At 35.3% G+C, this 27,200-nt stretch overlaps 1 protein-coding gene across 1 annotated transcript in view; it reads right to left on the minus strand.

Annotated features, from left to right (window-relative positions):
* TMPRSS15 (transmembrane serine protease 15) overlaps positions 1-27,200 on the minus strand; it is a 58,461-nt gene that overhangs the window by 11,429 nt on the left and 19,832 nt on the right. The window contains 11 exon segments of the mRNA XM_049824243.1: positions 4,711-4,843; positions 7,552-7,662; positions 10,348-10,479; positions 10,956-11,081; positions 12,374-12,463; positions 16,937-17,078; positions 18,282-18,432; positions 18,917-19,019; positions 21,359-21,508; positions 23,281-23,418; positions 25,370-25,479. Of these exon segments, the coding sequence (XP_049680200.1) occupies positions 4,711-4,843; positions 7,552-7,662; positions 10,348-10,479; positions 10,956-11,081; positions 12,374-12,463; positions 16,937-17,078; positions 18,282-18,432; positions 18,917-19,019; positions 21,359-21,508; positions 23,281-23,418; positions 25,370-25,479 (1,386 nt within the window).

Below are 27,200 nucleotides of genomic sequence, written 5' to 3' on the forward strand. Positions count from 1 at the left end.
GGTATTCTATACCATGTGACATCACATCTAGTATATAAACTGGGAGGAGTGGGGGTGGGCGGATTGCCGCTCAGGGACTAACTGGGCATCGATTGGTGGGTGGTGAGCAATTGCACTGTGCATCATTTGTATATTCCAATCCTTTTATCATGACTGTTGTAATTTTATTAGTGTTATCATTATTAGTTTCTTCTTTTTATATTCTATTAAACCATTCTTATCTCAGCCCACAAGTTTCACTTCTTTTCCCGATTTTCTCCCCCATCCCACTGGGTGTAGGCGGAATTGAGTGAGCAGCTGTGTGGTGCTTAGTTGATGGCTGGGGTTAAACCACAACACAATGTAAAAAATGAACGTGCTATCAGGAAAAGTTTAGTGGATGCGCATTTATGAATATTACTGGCTTACATTTTCCATGCACATTACACCAGGAAAACAGAATGCGTGTGTTTTACAAGATTACTGTGAGACACCCTGTAATAGGGCAAACACTATAAACCTTCCAAGTCAAAGCTTCCACCAACCTCATAATACTTGTGAAGATCTCTCATCTCACCTCAGTATCTTTCTTGGTCTTTTTCAGCAAAGACTGAGCTAACTATTTCCACTCTTCTGGTTCCCTTTTTTTTTTTTTTTATAAATGCTGAAATTTCTGGATTACAGTTTGGAACTTCTCTGATCTTCTCTGTAACCACAGGGGCTTTATTAAGCTTCCCCAGCTTTTTGAAATAAAATCTAAGCCCTTTTTTGAGAAAACTTGATAATTTCATTTGGTTTCTTAGTGTGCTGAAGCACACACAGCTGGAAATGTCTAAGCTTTATGAGTAACGGCAAAAATCAATCTGCTACTCTTTTAATTAGCTTATTGGTAAATGATGAGGGTTAAGCATTTCTGTAAGTATATTAAAGCATACACTTTTCCTCCAGATACTCAGTTTAGTAACAAGAATATAGTTTGTTCTGCAGGTCCAGAAACTCAGTGTCACAGTTCTTTAATTTCTGTTAATGAAAATGATCTTTCTGAAATCTTGCAGGCTGTGAGAAAAATGGCCTTTAAAAGGCTAATCTAGATGTTAAATAGCCCTTATTCCATTCAATATGCTCACTTATTCCATTCAACTAGTTTGCTCACTAGGCAAAACTTAAAGAAAACTTAGACAATAGTCTTACAAGTTTTTTTTTACACACAGATGTACAGATATATCTGTGCAATGAATTCCTCAGATATTATTGGTCCTCATGTACCTAAATACTCCATGGATCATGATGATTTCAGCGTCTAACTCTGTCTGACATGTGCTCAGTAACAATGAGCAGTAGCAAATGTTGGGAAAGATTTACATGATGTGGTACTAAGCTGAAAAAAATATTCAGAATAAAGATAGAAGTGCGATTGTCCAATAGTTACAATTCTTTTCCTTGTTTAAAAAAAGAAAACAACCAAAGCATTTTTTATTTGAAGAAAAAATGTTCACACATTTTGTAATTCATTGTTTAGTTCTCAGGCTGTGGGATGCCTGCAGTTTGTTTAATTTGTGTTTAAGACACAGGGCAGTGTTTCTGTTTCACCTGCTGATTTTCTGACAGAAAAACAAACAATGAAGAATAGTAGCAAATTACAAATAGCGAACACTTGTTTTCTATATGCTTGCATACAAGCAATTTTTTATACGAAAATTTGCAAATGATAAATAAACATAACCTCTCTATACTTTCTGGACTTGAAATGAAGCTTCTTAAGCAATGAATTTAATCTAAGCTTACTAGCAGTGTCTGATCCTAAGTGAAGCTGTGGACCTACAAATCCCCCCCCAAATTATTGAGAGTCCTCCTGCAGCTGCCAGATCAAAGTGCATATTATTACTTGGTGACAACTGACATGAAATTAAGTCTATTGCCAAGTTATTAGGACTGTCCTAATTCTGGTCCTCAATGCTGTAAATGCAGCCTGACCACACCAAGAAACAGGTTCTGTCTTATATCCAGCACATGGCTCTCATTGGCTCTACAGCAGAGTAAGATCATGCTGTATATCATGTTTATTATCCTAATTTATCTATCAGAATAAAAATTTTGGGTGCATAAATTTTGGGGGATCATTTCCACCCCTTTCAGGCCATATGTTATATTCTTGGCACACTAGAGAACCTGGATCTGACAGTCAAAGACAGGATTTTCTGACATGTCTCAAGCAACTAGGCATGTAGCTACTACTGACCATTCGTAAGTGGGGAGGATGAAAACCTAATTGACCTGGAAATCCCAAACAAGACATTGTATTCCAATGAAATAATTTCTTTCTCAAGAATTTTGTGAGTTCATGAAGAAAACAGACTGCAGGGTTGAGAGCAAGGCCTAAACTCAGTCCTTATTGGACTTCTGAGCATGGCAAATTTGCCAGGTCTACCCTCATTCCTGGATACAATTCAGTAAAGACGCAGCTAGCTCTAGCCCCAGAGAAATAAGCCTGTTTCACACCTAACCAGCAGAATGGTGAAAAGCTCAATGTATGATTTTGTTGGTTCAAGGAATATTGATGTACCAATACTCAGATTTTAACAGTGTTGTCAGATGTACACAATTACAAGTGCAAGCTGAGCAAAGGATCTTGTTCAGGTTTCTCAAGAGCACTAATCTGTGCACCTTGCACTCCAGACTCATTAAGAATATTTGTAAATGGTTACCTAGCTTGTATTTTGTAGATGAACACATAGGCACGCCTCCAGATTTGCTTTCTGTTTGGCACATATCACAAATGCGACAGTCACATATTTGAAAAACGGAGGCAAAAGGATTCATGTGTGTGATTTATTAGAATCTGTGTGGAAAATTGCACTTTCTAGCCCAGCTACATAAATAATCAGGATATGCTACAAGACTCCTATCATTTCAGTCCTTTCATAAGTTAAACAAAAAATGAGACTAGCAAATGTATAAGCAATTAACAGCAAAAATAATTTGTCCTAGATGAACCTTAGCCTCTTTCTCTGATAAAGCATGATTCTAGGTAATTATTCAGTATAGGAGCATGAGCTATAGCCTGCTCAAGACCTGTTATTACAAACATCCATTTAGTAACTAATGTGCTGCCACTTATTAACAAATATGCTGCTACAGGTGAGTTTGTGGAAGGCAGAAATAGCGTGATGATTACAGGAGTTATATATAAGTATATACATGAGAATTTTATCCTTTTCTGTAGGATCAGTAGCAGCAGTAGCACTCAGAATACAAGAATGTGATGCAATTTAGGTTAACAAATACTTGTTCTTGAAAATGGGAATATGTAATAAACTGAGAAATCGAATTAAAAAGAATTAAATAGGAAACTTAATAGGAATTTTTTTAACAACTATATTTGACTAGTTTATAAGACAGACTGGAATGTATTGCCACAGAATGTTATAGAAACAAATGCATAAGTAATTCTTAAAAGGTAATAGAAAATACCATGGAAAACAAAGTTCACTGAAACCTTTCAAATATAAAAAAGTAAATTAAACCAGTAGACCACAAAGTGACTGGTGTCCAGAAGTTATAGAGGAAAAGGAGGTGGGTGGCGGGGAGAAAGAATCAGAGGAAGAAGGCTACTGGCCACTGTAAAGGACAAAGTAATTGACTAGAAGAACGTTTAGTCATAGTTTGTGTGTTCTTATAGGCATGCATAAATGAGGTAATTACATACATAAATTACAATCAGGAATTGTGCATGCAGGTATCTGATACTTATGTAAATGCAGTAGCTACCCAAAGGGAAAAAGTAAAAAACCAAACCAGCGCACATTCATCCAATGATTACAAGTATTTTCAAATAACACTTGGATATTTCTCCAAGTGCTCCTAACTCTGTGATTTCTACAACTAATTTATCAGAAGGGCATTTGCAGCCATCCTACTTTGGTCAGAGACCAACATAATGAATTGCAAGCTTAGAATTTAATTTTATTATTACTTGGATGAGTGACATTCCCTAAAAACCTCAGCACTGTAGGAAAGCTATTTATTATTCAGTGGATGGCAGTGAAGTAAGACCAGTGTAAGTAAGGCCAGAATTTAGGCCACAAATTTTGCCACAGATTGAAAAAAACAGCACTTCTGCACTCAACCCTCCTCACCTTTTCCCTGGAAATTCTGCTGAACAGCGACTGAAGCCAAATCTACTTTTTTCAGTTATACACTTCCCTCCTTCCTCCACCCTCTAAGTATACCTCAAGAGGAATAGTTTCCTCTCCCAATAGCTCAGGTCTAATGACAGGTATGACATGTATTGGGAGCCCAATAGCAGAATACCCAAGTGATTATCTTGAATTTACTTGAAATGAACATAAGCATGATAGCAGAGCAGCCAAGGCTGCTGTTTGTTCCAGTTTTACTCTTGAGCCATCCTCATAAAAGTGAAGACATAAATGACTACATAAGTGATAAAAGACTAATACCTCCACATCAGTCTCCCAATGTTCTTCAATATGTATCCACATGCCTAATCTGCCATATTCAGGATCATCAGTCCTGTAATGAATGCCATCAAAACAGGGTTTGCAACACTTACAAATTAGTTGGCACGAGAAGCACTTCACTTGCCACAGAAAAATACATATGCCCTTTTTTTTGGATGGTAAAGACACCAGTAAAATGATGAGGAAAACACCAATATGCAGAGTCAACAAACCTGCAAACAAGTTACAAGGACAATGAATATTTTTCACTCACCCTAACCCCAGCAGCTGGCAAACACTGTCTGAAATCTGTTTATTCCAATCATCTGCACAAGCCAGATGCCACGTCTTCCCAATCCTGGCCTGTACCAGCCCTTCAGTGCTTAGAGAACCATTAAACAATCTCACTGTAGACCAAAATGGACAGAAGCACTTTAGATAGGTGGTAAACCACCTCCCCCGCCCCCCCCCCCCCCCCCCCCGCGCTGCCCCAAGCAAGTAGAAATGTAAAATAAGCAGATTTATTGTTGCCAGCAAAGAACAAACCCCAAAAGTTAAATATGTTACAGTGGTAATAAACACAGCATCTCCAGGATGTTGTGTTCCCACAGGAAGGAAATGTTATTGTTATATCCTTCTATGTTTCTGCCACAGGAGAGTTTCATACCCTGTATTTTGCAAATGTCTCACAAACAGAAAATAAACAGTACATTTTCCATCAACTCTAACCAATATTTTTTCTTAGCCAGCATTATGTAATTTCCAGATACTGTGTGAAGCTTTAGCTACATGATGTTCAGTAACACTGATTGGAAATAAGGTTAAAACCAAAGCTGACAGAAAAATTGGATTTTCCAGTTCCAATTGCCATGAGAATTTTCACTGTTTTCATTGCAGCTTTAGTTAAAAAGCACACACAAATAATAAAAGCTCCCTGAAAACCAATCTATCAAAAGTTTTCGCAAAACAAAATATTCAGAACAAAAATTCAGAAACACGTTAAGTATTTGGAGAAAAATCTTATGCTATTGGCATAATGACTAAGGAAGTTGGACCATAAGGTTTAAGAAGGTCAGCAGAATCCCATATATGTCCCAGGAGCTACAGCTACGTTTCGGGCAGATGACAATTACTGCCAGCATGAAGTAGGGAAAAACATACAATGCATTTGAAATTTACTGGTTGCCAAAATATATTTTTTTTTATTCTTAGTTGTCCAGAAAACCTTTTTCCACCAGAGTATTTCCACAAAAAATGTAAAGTTTACACACTATAGTTATAAATAAATAAATAAAAATTTATATTTTTAGGAATGTGTCTTTGACACCCAGAGTGCATGAATGAAAGAAGTGATACACAGCGATTAATTAAGGGTAAACATCAGACATGAGAAATTTTCGACCAGTCTTGAAAAACCTCAGATTTATTTGCACTGTGAGATTTCTCCAAATTACTTTTGATATCTCTCCTCTCTTCTACTTGAAATATAATTCCTTTTCCTTTCTCCTCATCAGATCCATGTTCTTCTCCAAATACATTGTTGGTAAGGAATAAGAAAGTCATTGAACACTCAACAACTGCTTAATTCAAATGTCATATATTTTAGAATTCTGCAAAGGCAGAGGTATCTTATGCTTTTTCTTTGCAGTCCCTGGGAAGTTTCAGAAGTTGGAGTATTTGAAAATGACAACTTGTCTAGTTCAAATTGCCACTTCTGATAAGAAATTAAAATTGGTTTCAGGAAAATGAGCAAGATTTTGGACACTGAAAAGACTCAATGTGAGGGTGTCTAATTGAATTTTTATTTTCTTTTAAGGCTTAGATTGATTCAGCCAATGTTTAGATTAAATGGGTTTTTGGAAAAAGTTCTCACAGTCCTTTGATGTGAGGTAATTTTTTATGAAGTAATAGACAATCTATGGTAAAATAACTCTTTGGAAAAATGTACATCATGTCAAGGTAGGTGATGGCTATCTTGTTCAGATCTTCTTTATCAATGAAAAGCCATTCAAGTCCTCTTTGCCGAAGAAGAAGCTGGAGTGAATTTTATTCTACACATTTTCAAGGAAGAATATGTTTGCAACAAAACAGCTAATTGCACTAATGTGAAGAGTGAATCTGTGCCTTCATACAGATATATATATATGTATACATATATATGCCATATATATGAAAAAAAAATATATGTATGCATGTAAAAGATGTTGAAATCAATAAGAACTGTCAGCACACATCCAAGGACATATCTGATCTTTAGCAGTCCCCTTTAAAACAAAGGAAGATGATGTACTGAGCTTAAAAGCCCACTTTTAACTCTTCCACCAGTGCTTCATAATAGATTGTCAGAACAGCATTTTGTCAGAAACAGCAATTTAATATCTGTACTAGGCCCAATGTGATTTTAACATCAGTTTTACATTTAAATTATTGTTTAGAGAATGCTATTTCCATATTTCATGAAATGAAGCCATATATTGTACACCTACATTTTAAAAAGAACCATTTTACCAGAGGACTAAGCAATAGCAGTTGTTGGTCTCCTTGTAGGAACATGCACATCCATTATGAGCAACGGATGCTGATTTTGCAGCTGTGCCATCCCTTCACCCTATGGCAATGCCTCCACAAGATGGAGTCCAGGCAGGCTGGAGAGTGCCACGTGCTGCAGTTTGGCATCACACCCACAAGACTATCTGGGAATTTCCATCAAGAAGACTCATTCTCTACCTTACTCTGCAGAATTTATACTGACTGCTGTGAAACTCAAATTAATTACACCCAAAGTGATAGAATTTGGATATACAAAATGAATACAGAAGAAAAGCATGTAATGAGTTTTCATTTAATTTTGGGGCCATTATAAGCAGCCATAGTTTTAAGTACAGAGGAACTTCCTACCTTTTCCAGAGATCTTCACCAGCTTCCATACACTATCTCAGAAAAGTGACTTTGTTTTTTTGGCCCTGACAAACTCAACAAGATACTGCTGTGTAAATTGGCATGGCCTGCATGCAGCTGCAGTAGTTTACGCTTGCTGAGTTTTTGTGGGTGTTTTCCTAGGTGATTCCTACCAAATATGCATGAATTCCTTCTCTTTGTATGAAGGAAACCTTACTGCACTTTGCTTCATCAGAGCCATCTTCACACTGAGGTACATTGTCACAAAGGTTATGCAATGGTATACAATCCCTGCTACCACACTGATGTTCATCAATTGCACAAGCTCCTGAAGGAAAACATGAAAGAAAAATTAATCTGTAAATATGAGGAATATTGATGTTCGCTAGAGATCACACAGTTCACTGAAATAATAACTGAGTGGACTGTATGCAGAACCTCTCCTCTCCTCTCCTCTCCTTTCCCTTTTCCTTTTCTTTCCCCTTTCCTTTTCTTTCCTCTTTCCTTTTCTTTCCCCTTTCCTTTCCTTTCCCCTTTCCTTTCCTTTCCCCTTTCCTTTCCTTTCCCCTTTCCTTTCCTTTCCCCTTTCCTTTCCTTTCCTTTCCCCTTTTCTTTCCTCTTTCCTTTTCTTTCCCCTTTCCTTTCCTTTCCCCTTTCCTTTCCTTTCCCCTTTCCTTTCCCCTTTCCTTTCCCCTTTCCTTTCCTTTCCCCTTTCCTTTCCTTTCCCCTTTCCTTTCCTTTCCCCTTTCCTTTCCTTTCTCCTTTTCTTTCCTCTTTCCTTTCCTTTCCTTTTCCTTTCCCCTTTCCTTTACTTTCTCCTTTCCTTTCCATCCCATTTTCAAAATACAGATTATTTTCAGATAAATAGGAGCAAATTAAAAATAAAATCTATGGAATTATACCTTGCAGTTTATGCTATAGTTAGCATTGCTCAGTTACTAGTGTTCTTCGCTGTCAAAAGTGACTAATATTTACAAGTTTCAGATGTTCAGCACTTTCACAAAAGTTTAGAGACCTTAATGTCAAGTCAAACATACAAGTAAAGAGGCACTAAAAGCCAAGAGTCTCCTTTTGAAATCTGTCTGGGAGGAAAGGTAGCAGAGACAAAAGTAACAGAAACGAATGAGGAAAGCATTCACAAAAGTAGGATTAAGCTAATTCAGTATCAGTTATGTAACAAAAGCAGATCAGATAGAGAGTAAATATAAAGTGATAATTCTTTCTATGGCCAAAGTGTATTTTTAATAGCACCATTTAATTTATTTACAAGAAATATACAGTCATAAACTCAAATTCTATTGAAAAATTGGGGTTTTTTCTTTATTTTACTTTCCTGGACTTACTGACTGAAGCATTTAATTATCTAGAAGTCCTATTTAAGGTAAGATAACTGTTTTGCTTCTGAATTGTTAATATTCATATGAAATGATTCATTCATCAGTCAGTATGGCCTGTTGTACAGTATGAAAGCTAAAGAATATGGTTTATAAAGGCCTGAATCAGATTTTCACACATTCAGTGGCCATAACTGATGCCAGATTTTCCACAGAACTTAGGTCTCACTTAGGCAGGTTTTTTATTATATTGCATACTGCCCCAAAGTATTTATTTTCAAATTATGCTTCCTTTTCAAAAACTCAGTATTTCATGGAAAAAAAATACAAAGAAAAAACTGCTTTTCTTGTAAAATTAATTTATTTACTGACAATGCTTTTATCTTTGGGCCTGCATGCAAAGATAATGAATAAGCATAATTCTTTTGCAAAAGGAACCTTTTTAATATATTTAACCATGACTGGCAATGGCCACTTTGAGAACTCTGCCTTGCTAAGCTTAATTTTTATTTTACAACAAAATACGGGCAAAGTTGGCTCAGCAAAGATGCTGAACCAGCTAAAAAAAAGGCATAGTGTTGGACTGAACAAATGTGATAGAGAAGGCAGAACAAGAAACAGAAAAATGGTGATGTGTCCATATAAACCCATCTCTCAATCTTGGATGACAGGACTAAATGGAGTTTATTTTACAAAGGTAATCAATGGTTAAGATTCTTTTAAAGATTAAGAAAATTAATGGTTTTATTACTGTTAATCTATAAAAAAGCTGCAGCTAGCTAAACATGCTGGGAGACACTTGCCTTTTATGATATTTGAAGTAAGAAAAAGAGCATAGATTCTTGTTGAATTTCTGTTCATGTAAATGAATGGTACTTCACACATCTCTGAATATATACCGCTTTTTCTTTCTCTTTTTTTCTGCTGTCAGACTTTCACAGAAGTAATACAAAGCCTTTAATTAATTCTATCAAGTATTTGTCCTGGTAAACATATTGCTGTTCCATGTACTTCAGCATTTGGCTCCATATTGCATATTTTTGGAGAGCTGATTGCTGAATTATATATGAGTGACAAGTCTAATTACAGTCCCCAACAAACCCAGGAGTCTTTTAGAAGGGGACTGGCTGGGACCAGAAACACTGCTGTCCAGATATTTAAAAGACTAACTCTTCCCAGATCCTTCACTCAGTAAGGATCAAATTTTTAAAGATGCAAGAAGGACCGTATTGCAAACATTAATCAGAGTTATTGTATACATTTTTCTCTTCTAGTGGATGTGATGGATAATAAATATTTTACAAATGCATTTAAACACTCATTAATGACAGCCTCAAATGAGTCACACAGTGATGTTCTTTTGGGGGGCTTGTATAGGGAATAGTTCAAATTTGCCCTCTTAACATTTGAATAGTTTTTGGTCAAAATATTGAGTCAGTTTTTCACATAATATCACGCAGAGTTGTAGATGATACAGACATTGGTCCAATTACACTAAAACAACAAAAATGTCACTTTTCATGCTAGAAAATATAAAGTACAGATGGGTAACTGCTAGGCTTTTTCCTCTTCAACTTTTTCATATTTCTGTTGATCAAGGGCTGATCAACTCACCACTTTTTCTCAAATGTATTTGACCAGTCGTATAACCTCTTAAATACAAGGGTTCATAAGCTTACCTAGATGGTATCCAGTAGTAAAGTTTGCAAGAAATCCTTTCTTTGTTGCAGACTTGTCTGTAAGGAGGATTACTGTCATCTGGTTTGTTGTAGAGAAGAGATCTGGCAATGGGCCTTGTCCTGTATAGACAGCTATTCTCCAGGAGAACATGAATAAGTTTAAGCTATTTTGTTCTTATGCGTTTCAAAATATTTTGGGTTCAAAAGCAAATACTGCTACCAGATGAATACAGTTATTCCCCCAAACCTAACTGCTGTCAGACTGCAATGATCAAGGCGCAATCCCAAATTTGACAGATCAGTATAGAAAAATAAGGTTTGACTAAGAGATTAAGCTTCTGTTTGTCCATGTACATGAGCAGTCTTATTGATTAGAAGTTAATTTCATTTGGATTGCATAGAAATTTGAGCGTGTGCAAACATTAAGGAAATGTGATGTCACTTACAGTATGCTTTCTCAAGCATGCTTTCCTCCTAATTTCTGAGACCCCAAAATGTGAAGAAATGTAGAATGAAATTAGAGTGAATTAATTTCCTTTATATTATATCCATCAGTTTGCTCCAGCTGTCTGATTACATTCATTTTTGTACCCAGTGCTGTTACTTGCCCAAAAGTAAGGAATTCGGTCCTCTGCCATCTCTGACTTCAACTACATCATGAATATTTTCCAGATCAAAAACCTGAAAATGAAGTTGAATGTTTTTTCCCTTTTCAGCATTTAAGTACCACACGCCTAGAAAATAATAACACACAGAAAAAATCACGTTTTTAATTGTAACATTTACTGTCTTTTTCATGTTGAAGGTTTTTGGGGAAAAAAAGAATTTCTTCTAAACTATTAAGAATCACCCAAGAGACTTAGAAGCCTATATCTTATCTTTAAAAGCACTTTATGCTGTCAAGATTCAAAATTCAATTGACTCTCATTCTCTAAAAAACTTTTGAAAACTGGATTTAGGCTCCAAAGACATACGCATGTGCATTTTTTACCATTCATGACAACAGTGAGTTTCCCTGAATTAGCAAAGCTAATTCTTGTGTAACTGAAAATGTGACAAATAGTCTTGTCACTTAAGTTTTATTTGACAGTAAGATAATTTCTGTTATCAGTCACAGAGGCCTGTCTTTCAAGTTAGATATCTTTTTAGAGAAGTATTTGCTTCTGTTTACCCTATGCTTTATGAAATTTAATCTATATAAGTGTGGATACTATGGAAAACTTGTAAAGAAAGTAAAAAAAAAACCCAACCATTTTTTAATGTGTTCATAGAATGAAAAGTATTTTCTCACTAGTATGAATCTCATTTGGGAGCCTGTGAAATTAATACCTGGAAATGAGAGACATATGTCAAGTGGGACAGAAGCACAAAATTACAGCGCTTGTGATTAGCATCCCAACACAATTCTCCAGTTAAAGGCAAAGTAATAAATAATTAAAAATTCATTAAGAAGCAATGACAGAGTTCTCTTCCTTGCTTCATCCTTCAACAGCACATAGTGGACCATGTTGAAACATTTTCACTTTTACCAGCTGTAGCTTAATCTAAATCAAGTAACATCAGTAGAATAATGATGTCTTTTCACTAATGTGTAAGAAACATTCGATAAAGAGAGGATCCCCTGCAAAATGCATACACACATTCTTTTCCCCTAAAAAAGGTTAACCATTTAACAGAAGAGATGATGATATTAACCTGGTAAATACATTGAGGTGTAATGGTAAAATGGGGACTTTCAGCACCTTATCTGTTATCTGACATAAAGATATTTGACATAATAGGCATGATGGAATTGGCTGGTCTGAACCCATTCCAAGCTATTATGCTTATCTTTGTCACTTTTTAATCAACTGGCACATGATTCCTTTGCTTCTGCTAAGTACCATATAAACTTCAGTTAAAAGATCCCACTGTATATGGCTTAGATCTTTCTTGCTTGAAAGCATCTGCCTTGGGAAAGCAGATTTAGTATCGTTAATTTTATATGGCTGAATTTTTCCTGAAGACTTGGAAAAGAATGACTTACAAAACGCTTGATTAGGGTAATTGTTCGGAAAGTTTTCAGAGCTGAATGTACTGGATGGCTCCCAGAGTTCAACTGGCCCTCCACAGTCAGCTGAAAAAGAAAACGTTTCAAAAACATTATTAACCTATTGTCTTACTTTTACAATCCATTGCAACAAAGATAATTTGGAAGAAGTAATTTTATGAAGAGGATATTCAAGCTAAATTCATCACTGTAAGGGTTCAGTTACAGTATCATCGGTATAGAGCTTGAACAATGAGATGTGAGAAACCAACACTCCAGTGATGACACAGAGCATTGAAGAAACAAGGTGCGTAAGAAATTAACTTTTCTTATTAGTTACAGTGTCTAAGTCAGACCTGGTGGCACATACAATTGATGCCCTAGTGTTATCTACAGCTATAGTTCATATATTGCTGTTTGTGAAGGGTTAGTTCTCAGGTGCATAACTGTATTCATGATGGTCCTATGAGAAGTCTTCCCCATGTAGTTAGGGGAAGGACAAGTCTGTACTTCATTTGGTGGTTATTGGTCTGCACAGAAAATATGAAGAAAAGAATGTGATATGGTCAACTGTATAATTTACATTCATAAAAAAGCTAGAAAATGGCAAAGAAAGAGAGGAAAGCTCCCCCCCCCCACCCCGCCCAGTGTAACCTATTTATGCACTTAGCTTTTATGTGTCACTTAGTATCTGGTTGATCTTCTTGCAACATTAGCTGAGATACTCAAGTATAAAGCCCATTTTGTCATCTAGCAAATAAAGTTTATAATAAACCCCCCCTTATACTGTTATTTTGGTTTCATCAGGACCCTAAAAACTTTTACAGTTAAACCTTGTGAATGGTAAAAGTAGCCATTTGCTTTTTCCTTGAAACAACTGCTCCAACAAGAAAGGTCTTTCTCATAATCATGTATATGCACTTATATCTAAAAATAAAATTTATTTAAAAGCAAATATTGTAGATATGTATATATACACATACATGCACTCACACAGACATAGCTAACTGTACTTTATATATTCAATATTCTCTTTCAATATGTAGTTTAGTAGTGGTTTATATCCAAAATATGTCTGCTTCATATTCCAAAACATTACTTCATATTAAGAAATATTATTTATTTTCATTTCAGCTGTACCATCAGAATGAACTTTGGTGTTTTCCCACTTCTATTGTTCACATTTATTCAAAAATAAACAGTACTGCTCCACCTACTTCAGGAAGTAGAAGTTAAGGCAGAAGAAACCTACCTTTTTTATTTTGTTTTGGTTTTGTTTTATTCTTCAAATTAAAATATTTTTTTTTTAACTTTCAGACTTTGGCTAAACTTTAACACTCTCCCCCCCACCTCCCAACTCAAATTTTGCATTTCATTATGTCTGCTACTATTGCATACTCTGAGGCACTTGGCTGGAGACTGCATAATCTACAAGTCCTACTGAGTTTGCCCATTGAATCTCACTCGTAGGAAGCTCCACTAAATACAAGAAAAATTTGAACTTTCTCACTACAGCCATCTTATAGAACTTTCTATTTCACCAAATCACTCCTGGCAATAAAAGCCAAACTGATCTGATCTGGTGTTGACTGTGTAAGGCACATTAGTAATGATCTTTCTCTTGCATGGAGAAATGAGTCATTGATTTTACTCATATCTGGAAAAAAATGTTTTAAAAATTTCCAATGATCTTTAAACACAAATTTATATCGAGTTACTGGTATAGCTGTCACTTGTTAGAGAACCAAATAACAACCAGCACCAATAATCTTGGTCCTTTAATTGAGCATAATAGATGATTTTCTCAACACTATAGAAAATTATATATGACTTATTCATAAAAAAATTCCTCTGTGCTTTGGCCAAAACTTTAATTTATATTGACATGCATATCTTAAGTGTGTAATCTACACTATAATTTCCATACTGTTGTTTGTGTTAAAAGACAGGTTATAAATTAATATGAAGATGAAAGCAATCTTTGTTTTAGATGAAAATGTAAGATGACAGTGTTGTGCAAAAGACAAAAGCAAATCCAGCTTCCCTATCCCACCACCATTATTTTTTTTTTACTTTCCAGTGAGCTTTTCTGGCACTGTGAATTATCCCAGTGCCTTTTACTGAAGCTCTAAGTCTAGCAAAAGAAATTGGCTCCGCTCAGATTCTTTCATCTCTCATTTATAGACATGACATTTGTAGTGAAACCATTAGTGTTAGTAAGCTTGCACCACATTCATCAAAGTAATTTCATACTTCTCTGAAGAAGATTGATAACATTCACTTTTTTTCAGCAGGTTACAGATAACATACACACAGCATGCCTCAACAAAGTTATGCAAAAAAGTTAGTTTTTTCCACAGCGACAGCTTAGGCTGTTCTTTTGTATCATATTAAAGGACAGTATGGATCCTCTCTAATAAGTCATATGGCCACTTCCTTTTTTTTGAATATTAAAACTTCATCACCATATTTTGGGTAGAGATCTATAGAGTAAATGATATTTCTTTGGTGTTTTGACAGCACCACTCAGCTACTATGTACCACAGGGTTGTTCTACCACTTTCATTAGACTGATGCTAACTTGTGAGGTGTGTTGACCCACAGCACCTGAAAGATAGCTGGAGATGGCAGACATCGGCACCTCTCCACAGTATTACTTTAATGAAAACTGCAGTCAAATTCCAAAACTCACTGTGGTAAATTATGACTGAAATTACTAGTGTTATTAAAATTTAATTTTGCTGACAGAGACATCTTGTTGAACTTTACTTCCTTGTGTCTCAGGATGGAGCTCTCAAACTGGATTTTGCTCTTATTTTCAGAAGGTTTTGTTTTCTTACCTGTCCTGATGCAGTAGATTTAGTGGTGATAGTTTTGATAGAATGACAATATTAGTACACAGTGCTTGCACACATGCAAACAGGTTTTTTTGATTATTTTAATTTTAGACTATTTTTATTTACTATATGCTGTCAAGAGAGCAACTAGCTCTGCTTTGTAAGTGACAGTAAATCTGATAGGAGGCAGTGCTGGAACATACTCACTGTTTGTTTTAATGATTTGAAACCATCTGTGAATATGTCTTTTGTAGAAATCTCTTTCTTTCCAAAAGGTTCATGCCTCTTTCACAATAAATTACAAAGCCCTATTAGATTTTTAAATTATTTTTTCCACAAGGACTATTCATATCTGTACCAGTTTTTGCTTTGAATGTGTGTGGACCTCGTTAACATCATATGCAATCTTTCTTCATTATTTTATATACATTTTCCAGATTTATAATGATGGCTACAGGTATTTTTTCATATTTTTCTCAGTGAGACTCTTCTAACTAGCTCTGTGAAACTGGAATGCTTTGAGGAAACTTAAATCTCTGTGCTTTCCCCTAAACGGCTCTATAATATGATGGGTCTGGATCAAGCTGTACAACTTGTCTGGAGAAGTGCATATGCACTATAGGTAGTGATGTTTCATGCTTCAACTTCTACTTGACTTGCAGAAGACGGCAAAAACGTACAAACAAAATGAACCCTTCTCCAGTTTTGCACTGATTGAGAAGACGTGCCAAGAAGATAGTGAGATGAAATGAGATGAGGCACCACCAAGCAGGTAAAATGCCCCATTCATTATTACTAGAGCAAGTACTTATTCATCACTCCTGCCTTATCACAAGCAGTAGAGTTAGCAAAGGCAAAATTGAAGAAATCAGGTTTAGGTCTTGACACATTCCATAATTTATGCAAATATTGAAAACTCTCGTTAGATCAGGAAGTGAAAAGGGTCCTTTGATTGTTGGGGGTTTTTTTTGTCTACTCATTTCCTCCAAAACCAGAAGAACTGCTAACTGTTCTTCTGTCCTTTCTGTTTCCCTATTTATTTTTCAAATCAAATATTGCGTTCTTTTTCCTTTTTAATGTAATCAGATATAGTAGGAATAACAATACAGCCAAATGCATATTGGAAAGAACTTATTCATTGTGAGCCTTGTTTCAGATAATACCTCCATTTTGGATATTAGACACTCACATAGATCCTGGTCCATTCTTAAACCTTTCTGGCACTACTATAGATTCATCCCCCTAAATATCTGAGTTGACAGTGAGCATGTGTTCTCAGAGCTTGGTGAATTTTTACCACTGAGACCTCTAGTGATATTATTATGTGATTTTGCTTATTCTCTTATTCCCTTGCTACATTGCTTATAATTTCAAATATAGAGGTTATAATCTTCCTTCTTTTTCATCTTCCTTCCCCTTCACTGGCTTCCTGGAAACTTTACTAATTAAAGCTTTTAGAGACAAATTCTGAATTCTTTAATTATTCTCTGCTATTCAAATTTTGGAAGATACTGTACTGATAGCTTAAGCTGTGAATTTACCAGTTCTGTTGCTATCAATGGGTCATGGGCAGGGAAACTGATCCCTAGTACGTCATCCTGAAGATAATTTTATGATGCTGAGGAGAGATTTTTAGAAAACCGAAGGTTGAAAATTCTGAATCACTCATACACAAATACAGTAATAGGAAATGGCAATCAACTGTAATTTAGTGTTTACTTACTAGGAACTGAGGGGACAGTAGTAGCAGTTGGAATCACAGTTGGCTCTACATAAATACTTTCATTACACTTTCCCTTTATCAGACCAATATCATCCAAGGCAATATCACTGGGACCATGCTTTTTAAAGGCATCAAAAATAACCTGAAGTTCATGAAAAAAAGTTAGGATTTTATAATTTAATGAAACATTTTTCAACTTTCTATGCTGAACCATTTTGTTTTCTTTCTTGAGTGCTCTTATTTCCACTGTAATCTACACTGGTGCTACACTTAGAGGAGGGCATCAGGGATGAGACAGGATTCCTCACAAAGCAAAATGGCACTATGCAAACTGAGTGGATCATTTTAAGGATGCAGGAACTTCTTCGTATAAATGATGAACGTGATTCAAAATTATTCAATAAATTCACTTTTTTTATATAAAACCACATAATTTTTGAAACACCAATTCTGTATAACTCATCTCATCAGGCCAAAATTTTCCTGATCTAATGGCATATCCCCATGAAAAACTGAAATTAATCTCATTTGTTTGTTATTGTGCTTTAATATCCACATATTTAAAGTAATCCTGATACCAAGGAATTTGTGCTGGTGAAATACCGCTAGGTATAGCACTCTTCTTGAGATCATAAAACATATATCTGCTGGAAATCTGATGCAGATAGGTCACAGATGCATTTACTTCCTCAGAAGGTAAACACATTTTTCTGGCAGTCCTTTTGCATCAATCAAAACCACTATAGCAGGACAAGCCATCCCAAATACCTATAAAAAGAAATTGTTTTCAATAGAGAGTTGCTGAAAGAATTGCCTAGCATAAGTTTCCTCCTTTTGTTTACAGGTAAGTCAGGTTGGTTGTGAACCGTGTGATGCCACATACATTTCCATCTGAAACACACTTTCAGTGACTTATTCTTTAATTAGTGAAAATACTGCTTCAGAATCTGAAGCTATTTAATTTAAATATTTTCATGGCTAAGTGCTTCCTATCACACACACTGTCAAGATTTTAAACTCCATATCAGATTTTTATAGGCTTTGAACACCCTTCTTTTGTGGAAAGCTCTCTTTTGTGATAACGTTGATTGTCCCATGACAATGTTAAGGTTTTCTGTTTTCTACAATAATAATACTTTATATTCCACAGTAGGGAAGCAGGAGGAATGACAATTCAAATGGGGAGTCCAGTCTTCTGCATGCTAACATTTATTTGATAGCATGCATTAGTAAATAGTACTTGATATTATCTTTGGAGCTGTGGATCATTGCTTTCATTTGGCAGAAAACTCTGATATCAGTTTAACTAAAATAAATTTTAAAAAGAACTAGCACTTTTAGAAACCTTAAAATCAGATGTTTCGTTTAAAGTTACTTGTCCATAATTCCAGTTGTTTCCATAGTTTCCTTCTTTCTGGAAAACGATCTTTTCCAAACCACGCTTATTCCTTATGCTAACTCTTAAACGGTAAACATTAGTACTGTACATGAAATACCTAGAGGGAGAAGAGTAATTTTTGTATTATTAGAACAAAGTGAAATTTCATGAAAAAATATAAAGCTTTTTATTTTATAAACAGTTTTATGGAATTAGGACTAATGCACAGTGAGCAAGAAAATAAAATTAATTGTGTCTTTAGATTACACCTGGAAGTTTTCCTTGGTATTTTGCTATATTTTCTGCAGAGGCCTAGTTAAGCTTCATGACAAAAAATATTTCAGAGATTCTTAATATCATTTCTGTATAGAAATGAATATTGGATGCAGGGTGAAAAAGAAAATACATTAAAGCTAACTGCAAGAATCAAAACTATAAGGGAGTCAAAATTTCAGGCCTTGAGTTGAGACTGATCATGGAAAACAGAACAGAAGCAGGCTTGTATTGCTGGCACACTGACTTTGATTAATATCATATATGAAACAAAGCTATTTGGTTTTATTCTTCAAGAAAGTATATGTTTAGAAATTATGTAAGAATACCAAAAGCTTAGACAAATTGAATCTGAAGAGACCAGAGGCAAACTCAGAATCCGGACTCTCTCTTCTCTGAATCCAAGTCCTGTGGGTGTTGAAATATAAAATCCTGCAAGATAATGAGCATACTTTAGTCAGTACAGAATTACTGATTTATTTTTTTTTTTTAAATGAGAGCTTTTACATTAAGAATGGTATCAATAATATAAAGCACAGATAGTGTTGCATGACTTGGAAGATTCCTGACACAACAAATGTGAATGATTATTCCAAGTTATATTCATCAGTCAATGATGAATTGATGTAGTGACAATTCCATGAGCTTGTCAGACACTCCTCAGAACTAGACATGAAATGGGAAACTAGTCCTTTTGAAGTCAGTGGGAGATTTGCCTTTTATTTAGTGAAGGCAGTGATTCACCTGAGTGATTTCTACTTAGTTTATAAAAATGTCTTCCTGTTGTTTGTGATTTTGCAGAACAATTACCTGACATTCTTACAATTTTTATCCACATAATAATGGGAAGTATGGGTTGCATGTTGAGGGGGGTGAGAGAATGACTACATAAATATGTTACAGTAAGGTGAAGCATTATAAACAAGAAAATTACATTATTTGGGGAAATGGGGTTTTTAGCTCTTTCTCAGTTAATTCCTTGTAGCTGGGAATTTTGACTTCTTGCTGCCATATAGAAATATAATGTGAGGCCAGGCTACAGAAGCATTGTGATTTGTCACAAGAAAAACAAAATTAGGCAGAGTTAAAAGTCCTAAAATAAAATTCTTGCTTTATTGAAATCATGGCAGTAATCCTAGATTTTATAATATCTATCTAATACATATATATGCAAATATTATATTCATAGAATCTACAAATAAATATAATTACATAATTTAAATTATATATACTATATTCTGTGATTTATACTTCTAGATAAGCTAGCTTTTTCATGTAGGAGGTTAAAGTACCTGAAAATTAGTCTGAAATCTGAATCAGGCCTTTCATTTCCAGTGTTGACCTAGGAAGCATGCATTAAAATATACATGGTGTCTAACTTTAAGAAAATAAACATAGCATTCTTTTTCAGAAAAGGACTTCATATAGTCAAAGTGACAGTTCTCCGTTTCATCAGTTCTCTGAGCATTCAGAATGAATTGTTGAGTATGTATTAAGTCTTTTTCTTTTCAAGAGCAGCAAAACAAATATACACTGTCTCACTGAATGTATGTAATAGCCAGATATTAATGATGCAGCTCACATTTTTGCTTCACGTGCAGGTTGTAGAAATTTTAAATATTCAATATAATAGCAACATTACATATGGCAACATTACAGATGTCAGCTTAGATCTAGCACAGTGAAACAGAGAGCACCTAAAATAAATTAGCATTTTCAAGAGAGATAAAAATCATTGTCAAGTAACAAATATTATGTTCTTTCATCTGATTTGTATTCTAGGAGTCAAGTGGGAAGATAAAACAGTGTTCTGAATATTGCTTAGAAAACGTTCATTTACTCAGAAAAAGGTGAATAATTTCTATCCAATAACGTGCTGAATAATTTTTTTCTTTTCCTGAAGTAACTTCTTCTAGAATAATTTGCAATTTTTCCAGTCATTTGTCACTGAATAAGTTCTGTATAAGTCTTGCATAGAATACACATAACCATTGCAAAATCCAAGTTATGTTAAGTAGTTTTAGCTGGACTGATGAATCAGCTGAGAAAGAGATTGATTTTCCTCTTGAAGAAAAAAAAAACCTTTGGAGTCTAATTCTGGGATAAGCATTCATGATACACATTAAAAATCTGATTTCTATCAGTATTGTGTCTTTAATTAAAACCCACATTTGATATGATCACTCTTCCAATTAAGTTGTTTTGCTATGGCAGTTGCTGGAGTGTTTGTAGGTTTTGCACACATGTTGAAAATTAGTGTGTTTGGTGTATGATTCTAACTGGGGACACAGGTGCCCTATGTACCCTGCAGGTCAACTTTATGTTAAATCAAAATTATTGTGTGACAACCATGAGGATGTCAGCAGTAGATGGGGATGAAATTGAAGTGATTTCCCTAAAACGTAACTATACTTGTGGGTTTTTTTTCCTTAAGGTAAATGCGCAGTTATTTGACCTATAACACTATTGCATAATAGAAATTAATTTCTCAGATAAGGCACTTTGGAATATTAATAGCATTGAAACTTTTCAGTACCTCACACTTTAATCACTTTATATATTCCTTTATTTCTTCTTTTAGTTTTGGTATATTTCCACAAGATGGGAATTAGTAGCATAAAACGTTTTATATGGTAGTCCTGTCTCATTTTTATGGAAGAATAAAATTACATCCCAATAATACCACTATGAAGAATCCATTGTACAGTGGTATAACATAAGCTAAATCAAGATTTTCCTTTAATCTGCAAGCAACTTATATTTGATCTTACCTGACATGTTGCCAAACGTATGATCAAAATCAGGACCACTCATAAAGGGAAAGGTAGGACCCTGAAGTCTCTCCCAGTCTGAATCGTCATCTAAATCTTGTATCCAATAACAAAAGCCATCTTCAAAAGTGCAATTGACTTTCTCATAATCTGTGAATAAGAACCTCTAGTAAATAAAAATGACAGAGACGTTAAGTATTTTCTCAGAATTACATAAGAATGAGTGACGATGTAAATTTTTAAGTATGTTTGAAAACTGGACCTCACAGTGACTCAGTTTATTCTTCTATGCAATGCAACATAATTACTCAAATAAACTTTTTATTTGTACTTGTTAACAAAACACTACAGCTGAAGGTGGCACTACATGCTCTTGCACTCATTCACCAACCTTCTTTTCTGATCCTTCACCAGTAATGTGGGGGAGTGAGAGAGGATCCCTTGCATAGCAAACACTAAGGGCTAACCCTGCTCTTTTTGTCTTTTCTTTGCCAAGGCCTGGAATGCTCCAGCTGAAAGGGCTCACTACAAGAGCTGAATGCTCAGAAGATAAGTGCTGTGCTCCATGCACCAGGGATGCCCCTTTCCTTGTCCTTCTTTGCTCACATACATTTGCTGCAGCATCCTCATCACTTTTCTCCCCATGATATTTTGCTCAGTGTCTTTTCATGGTGCCTTGAACTGCAGGTCAGCTCTCAGCAAGGACTTCCACATGACAAGGGTTTGTTGGCACTCTGGATGCCTCCTGCAGCATGTCCCTTCCCAGTCACATCCCCTATTCACATCCTGCTTAAAATTCAGCAGCTGAAGAAGCCTTCACTTGTCCAATCTGCAACTAAATTTTTTTCCCAACTACTAAAGAACACCAATGCATGAGTCATATTGCTGAATTTTGTTGTCACTGTAGATTTACTGCATCTGGACTTCTTCCAATGCCTATTTACTGAAGCAGGTATTTTCCTGAATGTTAGTTTTACCATTTGGGACTAGTACTTGTGGCAATGAGAATAATAATTAGCGTCAGTGATTCAACAGTGTTCATTAGTGAACAAACTTGCTGAGAGGAATCTGATGGAGATGCAGCTGGAGTTTTACTCTTGTTTAAACAGATTAACTTTGTAAGGCATCACCCTACTGCTAGATACAAGCCTGTAAACCTGTGGACAGTCTCACTGAAATCAATGATTTGATCTTTAAAACACTATAAAGTTTCTCAAAGTGGATCTAGTTAGTGGACTGAAGCCAGAAAATACTGCTTCCCTTTTCATCTCCATTTTGTCAAACTGAAAACACAGTTTCACCAACTGTTGTGGTTTAACCCCAGCCAGGAACTAAACACCGCACAGCCGCTCACTCACTCCCCTCCCACCCAGTGGGATGGGGGAAAAATTTGGAAAAGAAGTAAAACTTGTGGGTTGAGATAAGAATGGTTTAATAGAACAGAAACAAAGAAACTAATAATGATAATGATAACACTAATAAAATGACAACAATAACAATAAAAGGACTGGAATATACAAATGATGCACAGTGCAATTGCTCACCACCCACCCATCGATGCCCAGTTAGTCCCTGAGCGGCGATCCGCCCACCCCCACTCCTCCCAGTTTATACACTAGATTTGATGTCACATGGTATGGAATACCCTGTTGGCCAGTTCGGGTATGTCCCCTCCCAACTTCTTGTGCCCCTCCAGCTTTCTCTCTGGTTGGGCATGAGAAGCTGAAAAATCCTTGACTTTAGACTAAACAGTACTTAGCAACAACTGAAAACACCAGTGTGTTATCAACATTCTTCTCATACCTAACTCAAAAACATAGCACTGTACTAGCTACTAGAAAGACAATTAACTCTATCCCAGCTGAAACCAGGACACCACACTTTTGGGGTAACAAACACACACACACAAAAACCCCACTTACTGTTTAGTTCATTTGCATTGAATGTAGTGTACGTTGCATTAAAGCCGTTGTGATTTTCAGAATAATCTGATATAAACTGTGCTGTAGCCTCATGAGAAAAAATGTAAATTGTTTCAGGTTTAGGCCCTGACAGAGAAGCTGAGAACAAATGAAGAATAATATGGTCAGAGATAAAAAAATCCCATGCACATTAAAATCCACAGTGCTGTCACAAAAATACAGTGGATTAGCTTTTTGAGTCTTAAAGAATGCTTTCCTTCTTGTACTGTGATCCTGCCTACAGTAGCTTCAAAACCCTGAAGTCATTTAGCTGTTTGGCTGCCATATAAGTATTCTGCATATCCCATCTCTCATATCCATCAGTATGGATATCAGCTAGAGGAGAAATGTCTCTTATAGTACATATATTCAACACCATAATCTTCATATCCATGCTTATTGTGCTATAAATGTTCTAAAGATTTACAGATATGCACTGTGAAACTCTAGAATCACAGTATTGATTACATATTTTTGTTATATGTACTTAGTCTCACAGTTTAATTAGCACATACACTTACAGATATTCAAAGAGTGAGGAAACTACAATTGCAGTGCTCCAAGAAATGACTGGACATGGTGCTAGATAATCTCACCTAGGCTGCCTTTCCATGAAAAGGACCAGAGGATCTTTCAAGGTCCCTTCCAACCTAGGCAGTTCTATGATTGTATGGTACAATGTATCTAAATTTTTACTTTAAATTCTAAATTAATTTAAATTCTTTCATATAAATTCCATATGTGTGAAATGAAAGGATTGATACAAGTCATCATACAGTAAAACAGTTGCTTCTCCATCTAAAGCTGATATGATGTCCGACAACAAGAGTTAGACTAGTGACTATATTCAGGATAATGAAAAATCCAGAATTCTTCACTGTTCTGTGACAGTTTTTGTCTCTGCTCTTTATCTTCTGAAGTCCTTGCCCAATTTTGCACAGATAGAGAGACTTCGCTTTTCTGAGGAGGAGCTATTTACCTACTTGTAATACTATATATTTGAAACAGTGCCAAATATTAAGGAAAGACAATGGGCATCATCTTTCACACTTTTAAGTATATGCGCATTATTTTCCTTTCTCCTTCTCAGGTTCTTTTGCTTAAGGGGAGAGTCTTAATCTGGAAATGTCTTGTAGTCTTTCTTTCCTCTACATTTGGTATTTCTAATACCTGAAAATCTACTCAAACCAAAAAAATTTAGGCAATCCACTGAAGAACGGTCTTTAACATTGTCTTTATGCCTTTGTAGTATCACTGGTCATCCCCACAGCAGTCCTTAAAACCATGCAAGTTAACAGTTGCTGCAGACAATATTATTGAAGTAATGTCTCACAACTAAATTCCAAAGGGGGGTCAAATTCAAAGCAGAACTGAAAGGGTAGAATTTCTCCATTCTTTTTTTTATGAGTCTTTTCCTATTGCACATTCCCATTCTCTCCCTGCTTTCAAAAATAAGTATAAATAATAATATATCTTTCTGACATCTCTATATGTGTATCTTCAAGTATATGTATTACACCTTTGATGGAATTCAGCTGTATAGGCTGAGTCTCGTGAAAAATGGCCAAAATCTCAGTTTTCCAGAATAGAATATAGAGACAGAGATAAGGTATCATCACTATTTCAAGGTCTGAGGAAAGCAATGCCATGCTTGTAATGAATTTCAGGGAGTATCACAGTACGTCTCGCAAAAGTTTCAGTTTAGATGCTTTCATTTTATGTTACTCTGTGATGTTACAGGATCTTCTGACAACATATTTCCAGTGAAACATAGACCCAACAAGACCATAGCTCTGATCAAGTTATCCAGATTGTTCAAATAAGATCTTAAAAAAAAGTAGATATTTCTTAATATATTAGGGAAGCATTTATGTGGTCACTTTGTAAGAGTAGATATGTTTATCAAGATCAATTGTCTAACAAGGTAAATTTACACAGATGCATTCTTCCACTTAAACATACACATGCAATTTTTTCCACTTCAGAACACTTATTTTGCCACTTAAATTTTATTAATGGAAAAGTAATATTAGCTGAAAAATAACCTTACCTCTTAAAATCTTGTTTTGTCCTATGCCTTCAAAAATATTTAAAATGTCCGCATATTGTTGTGTATCAAAAGAAGTGAAGTTCAGTTTAATGGATAACCCTTGAGGCACTCTAAGATAACAAGAGAAAAACTGGAAGTCATATTTTAGTAATCTTTTTCTGACTGTAGTAAATTCATTGTGTGCTTGAATGATATTAAGTTCAGAAACAATGTGAAATTACATTAATCAAGATGACCTATTTGGCTGATTTCTAGTTTGTAAAATTACCAAAGGAATAGGGCATAACCTTTTGTAACAGTACAAGTACTCCTTTACTCACTGGAGTTAAGTATATTTTAGGAACTGAATCTTCTAAACTGCCAAATGTGATATTCAGCTGAACAGCTTTTTTTTTGGTCGGTTGGTTGGTTTTTTTTTTCTCTGAATCTCATTAATTTACAGTTACTTTTTAATACATGTTACTAATAGATAACATCTCACTGCTCAGGTATAACTCCTAAAGTCAGAGGAATGGTATCATGGTATCAATATGAATAACAAGATTTCAAAATCTGACTCCTGAAAGTCCAAAATAATGTCTTATATGATAAAAACAGGATTTGCATGAAGATTTGAGTATCTCAAACCCACTGTTTGGGAACATGTTATCAAACCTAACCATCACCCAGTACGTTTAAGAACAAAAGTCACTTTAAAGTGTAAAACATGCTGGGTTTTACTTTGCTGCAGTTATGTTCTTTCAGTAATCTATATTTGAGTAGTTCTCCCATTGCCTTTCCACTAAACATATACAGTAGTCCAATTTCTAAAACTCTACTATCACAGTCAGCTTAGCTTCCTATACCACTATTTATTGTTTTCTGGAATTGAGAGGCCTGATGAAGATAGCTTTTCAACATCAATCTGCTGGTGCTTACTTATCAGTACCAATTAGTAGAGAAGTGTGAAGTAAATATTTGAAAATTTGCATTTGCTTTTTTTGGGGGGTTATATATTTCTCCATAGGAAAAAAAAAAAAAAAAAATCCTTGGTTTGAAAAGAGTAAAACATGTAGTTAAAAGGTAATCTTTCAGGAAGCTAATCTCTCAGAGAAATATTAAGCATACTGCTCTTACTTTTAAAAGGAAAGGAAATCACATCTTCATTTGGGGAAGAGTTAAATGGAGTGAAAGTGTAAAAGCTTTTCCTAAATGTAATGGGGAAATCTTTCTAGACAAAGTAAGGCAGAAGAGAAATCAAATCTTGGATGTGTTGTAGGGTGACTTTTAACACATTTTTATAGGGATAATAAAAATAATAGGACAAAATGTCTGTCATTGGTTACTGGAAAACCCTAAAGCTTTCCTCATGGAAACGGTTGTGTTCAAAAGGGAGATAAAATTTGAGTACCACATTGAATTTTTCAGGTCTTTACTGTCAGTGTTGCCAGATTATTTTTTTAAAGCTGATGAGTGGAAAATAAAACCATATGGTTCTTTCTGTCATTGATCAATCTGTAATTACACAGATCTGCAGCACCTGTACCTGCAATTACTCATGATTATTTCCAAAATTAAGCTTTTGTTAGCTACATACCTGGTATAGATATCTACCTAATACAATGCCTCTTGCAGCTATAGCAGCGTTTGAAGCAAAATTAACAGCTTAGAAGGAAGTAGTGCACTTGAGACATGATTATTTATTGTGCTCAAATTCTGCAACACCATGAACTTAGGAACAAGTCAGGCTTATATTCTGAAGGATACAAACTTGTGCTTCTCCTGTGACACACCTATATTTTAAAACCAGGTGTAGCCAGTAATTATTGGTGAATAGTATTGCTGAAGATGA

This window comes from Accipiter gentilis, chromosome 21 (assembly GCF_929443795.1).
Source record: "Accipiter gentilis chromosome 21, bAccGen1.1, whole genome shotgun sequence".
Classification (NCBI taxonomy): Eukaryota; Metazoa; Chordata; class Aves; order Accipitriformes; family Accipitridae; genus Astur; species Astur gentilis.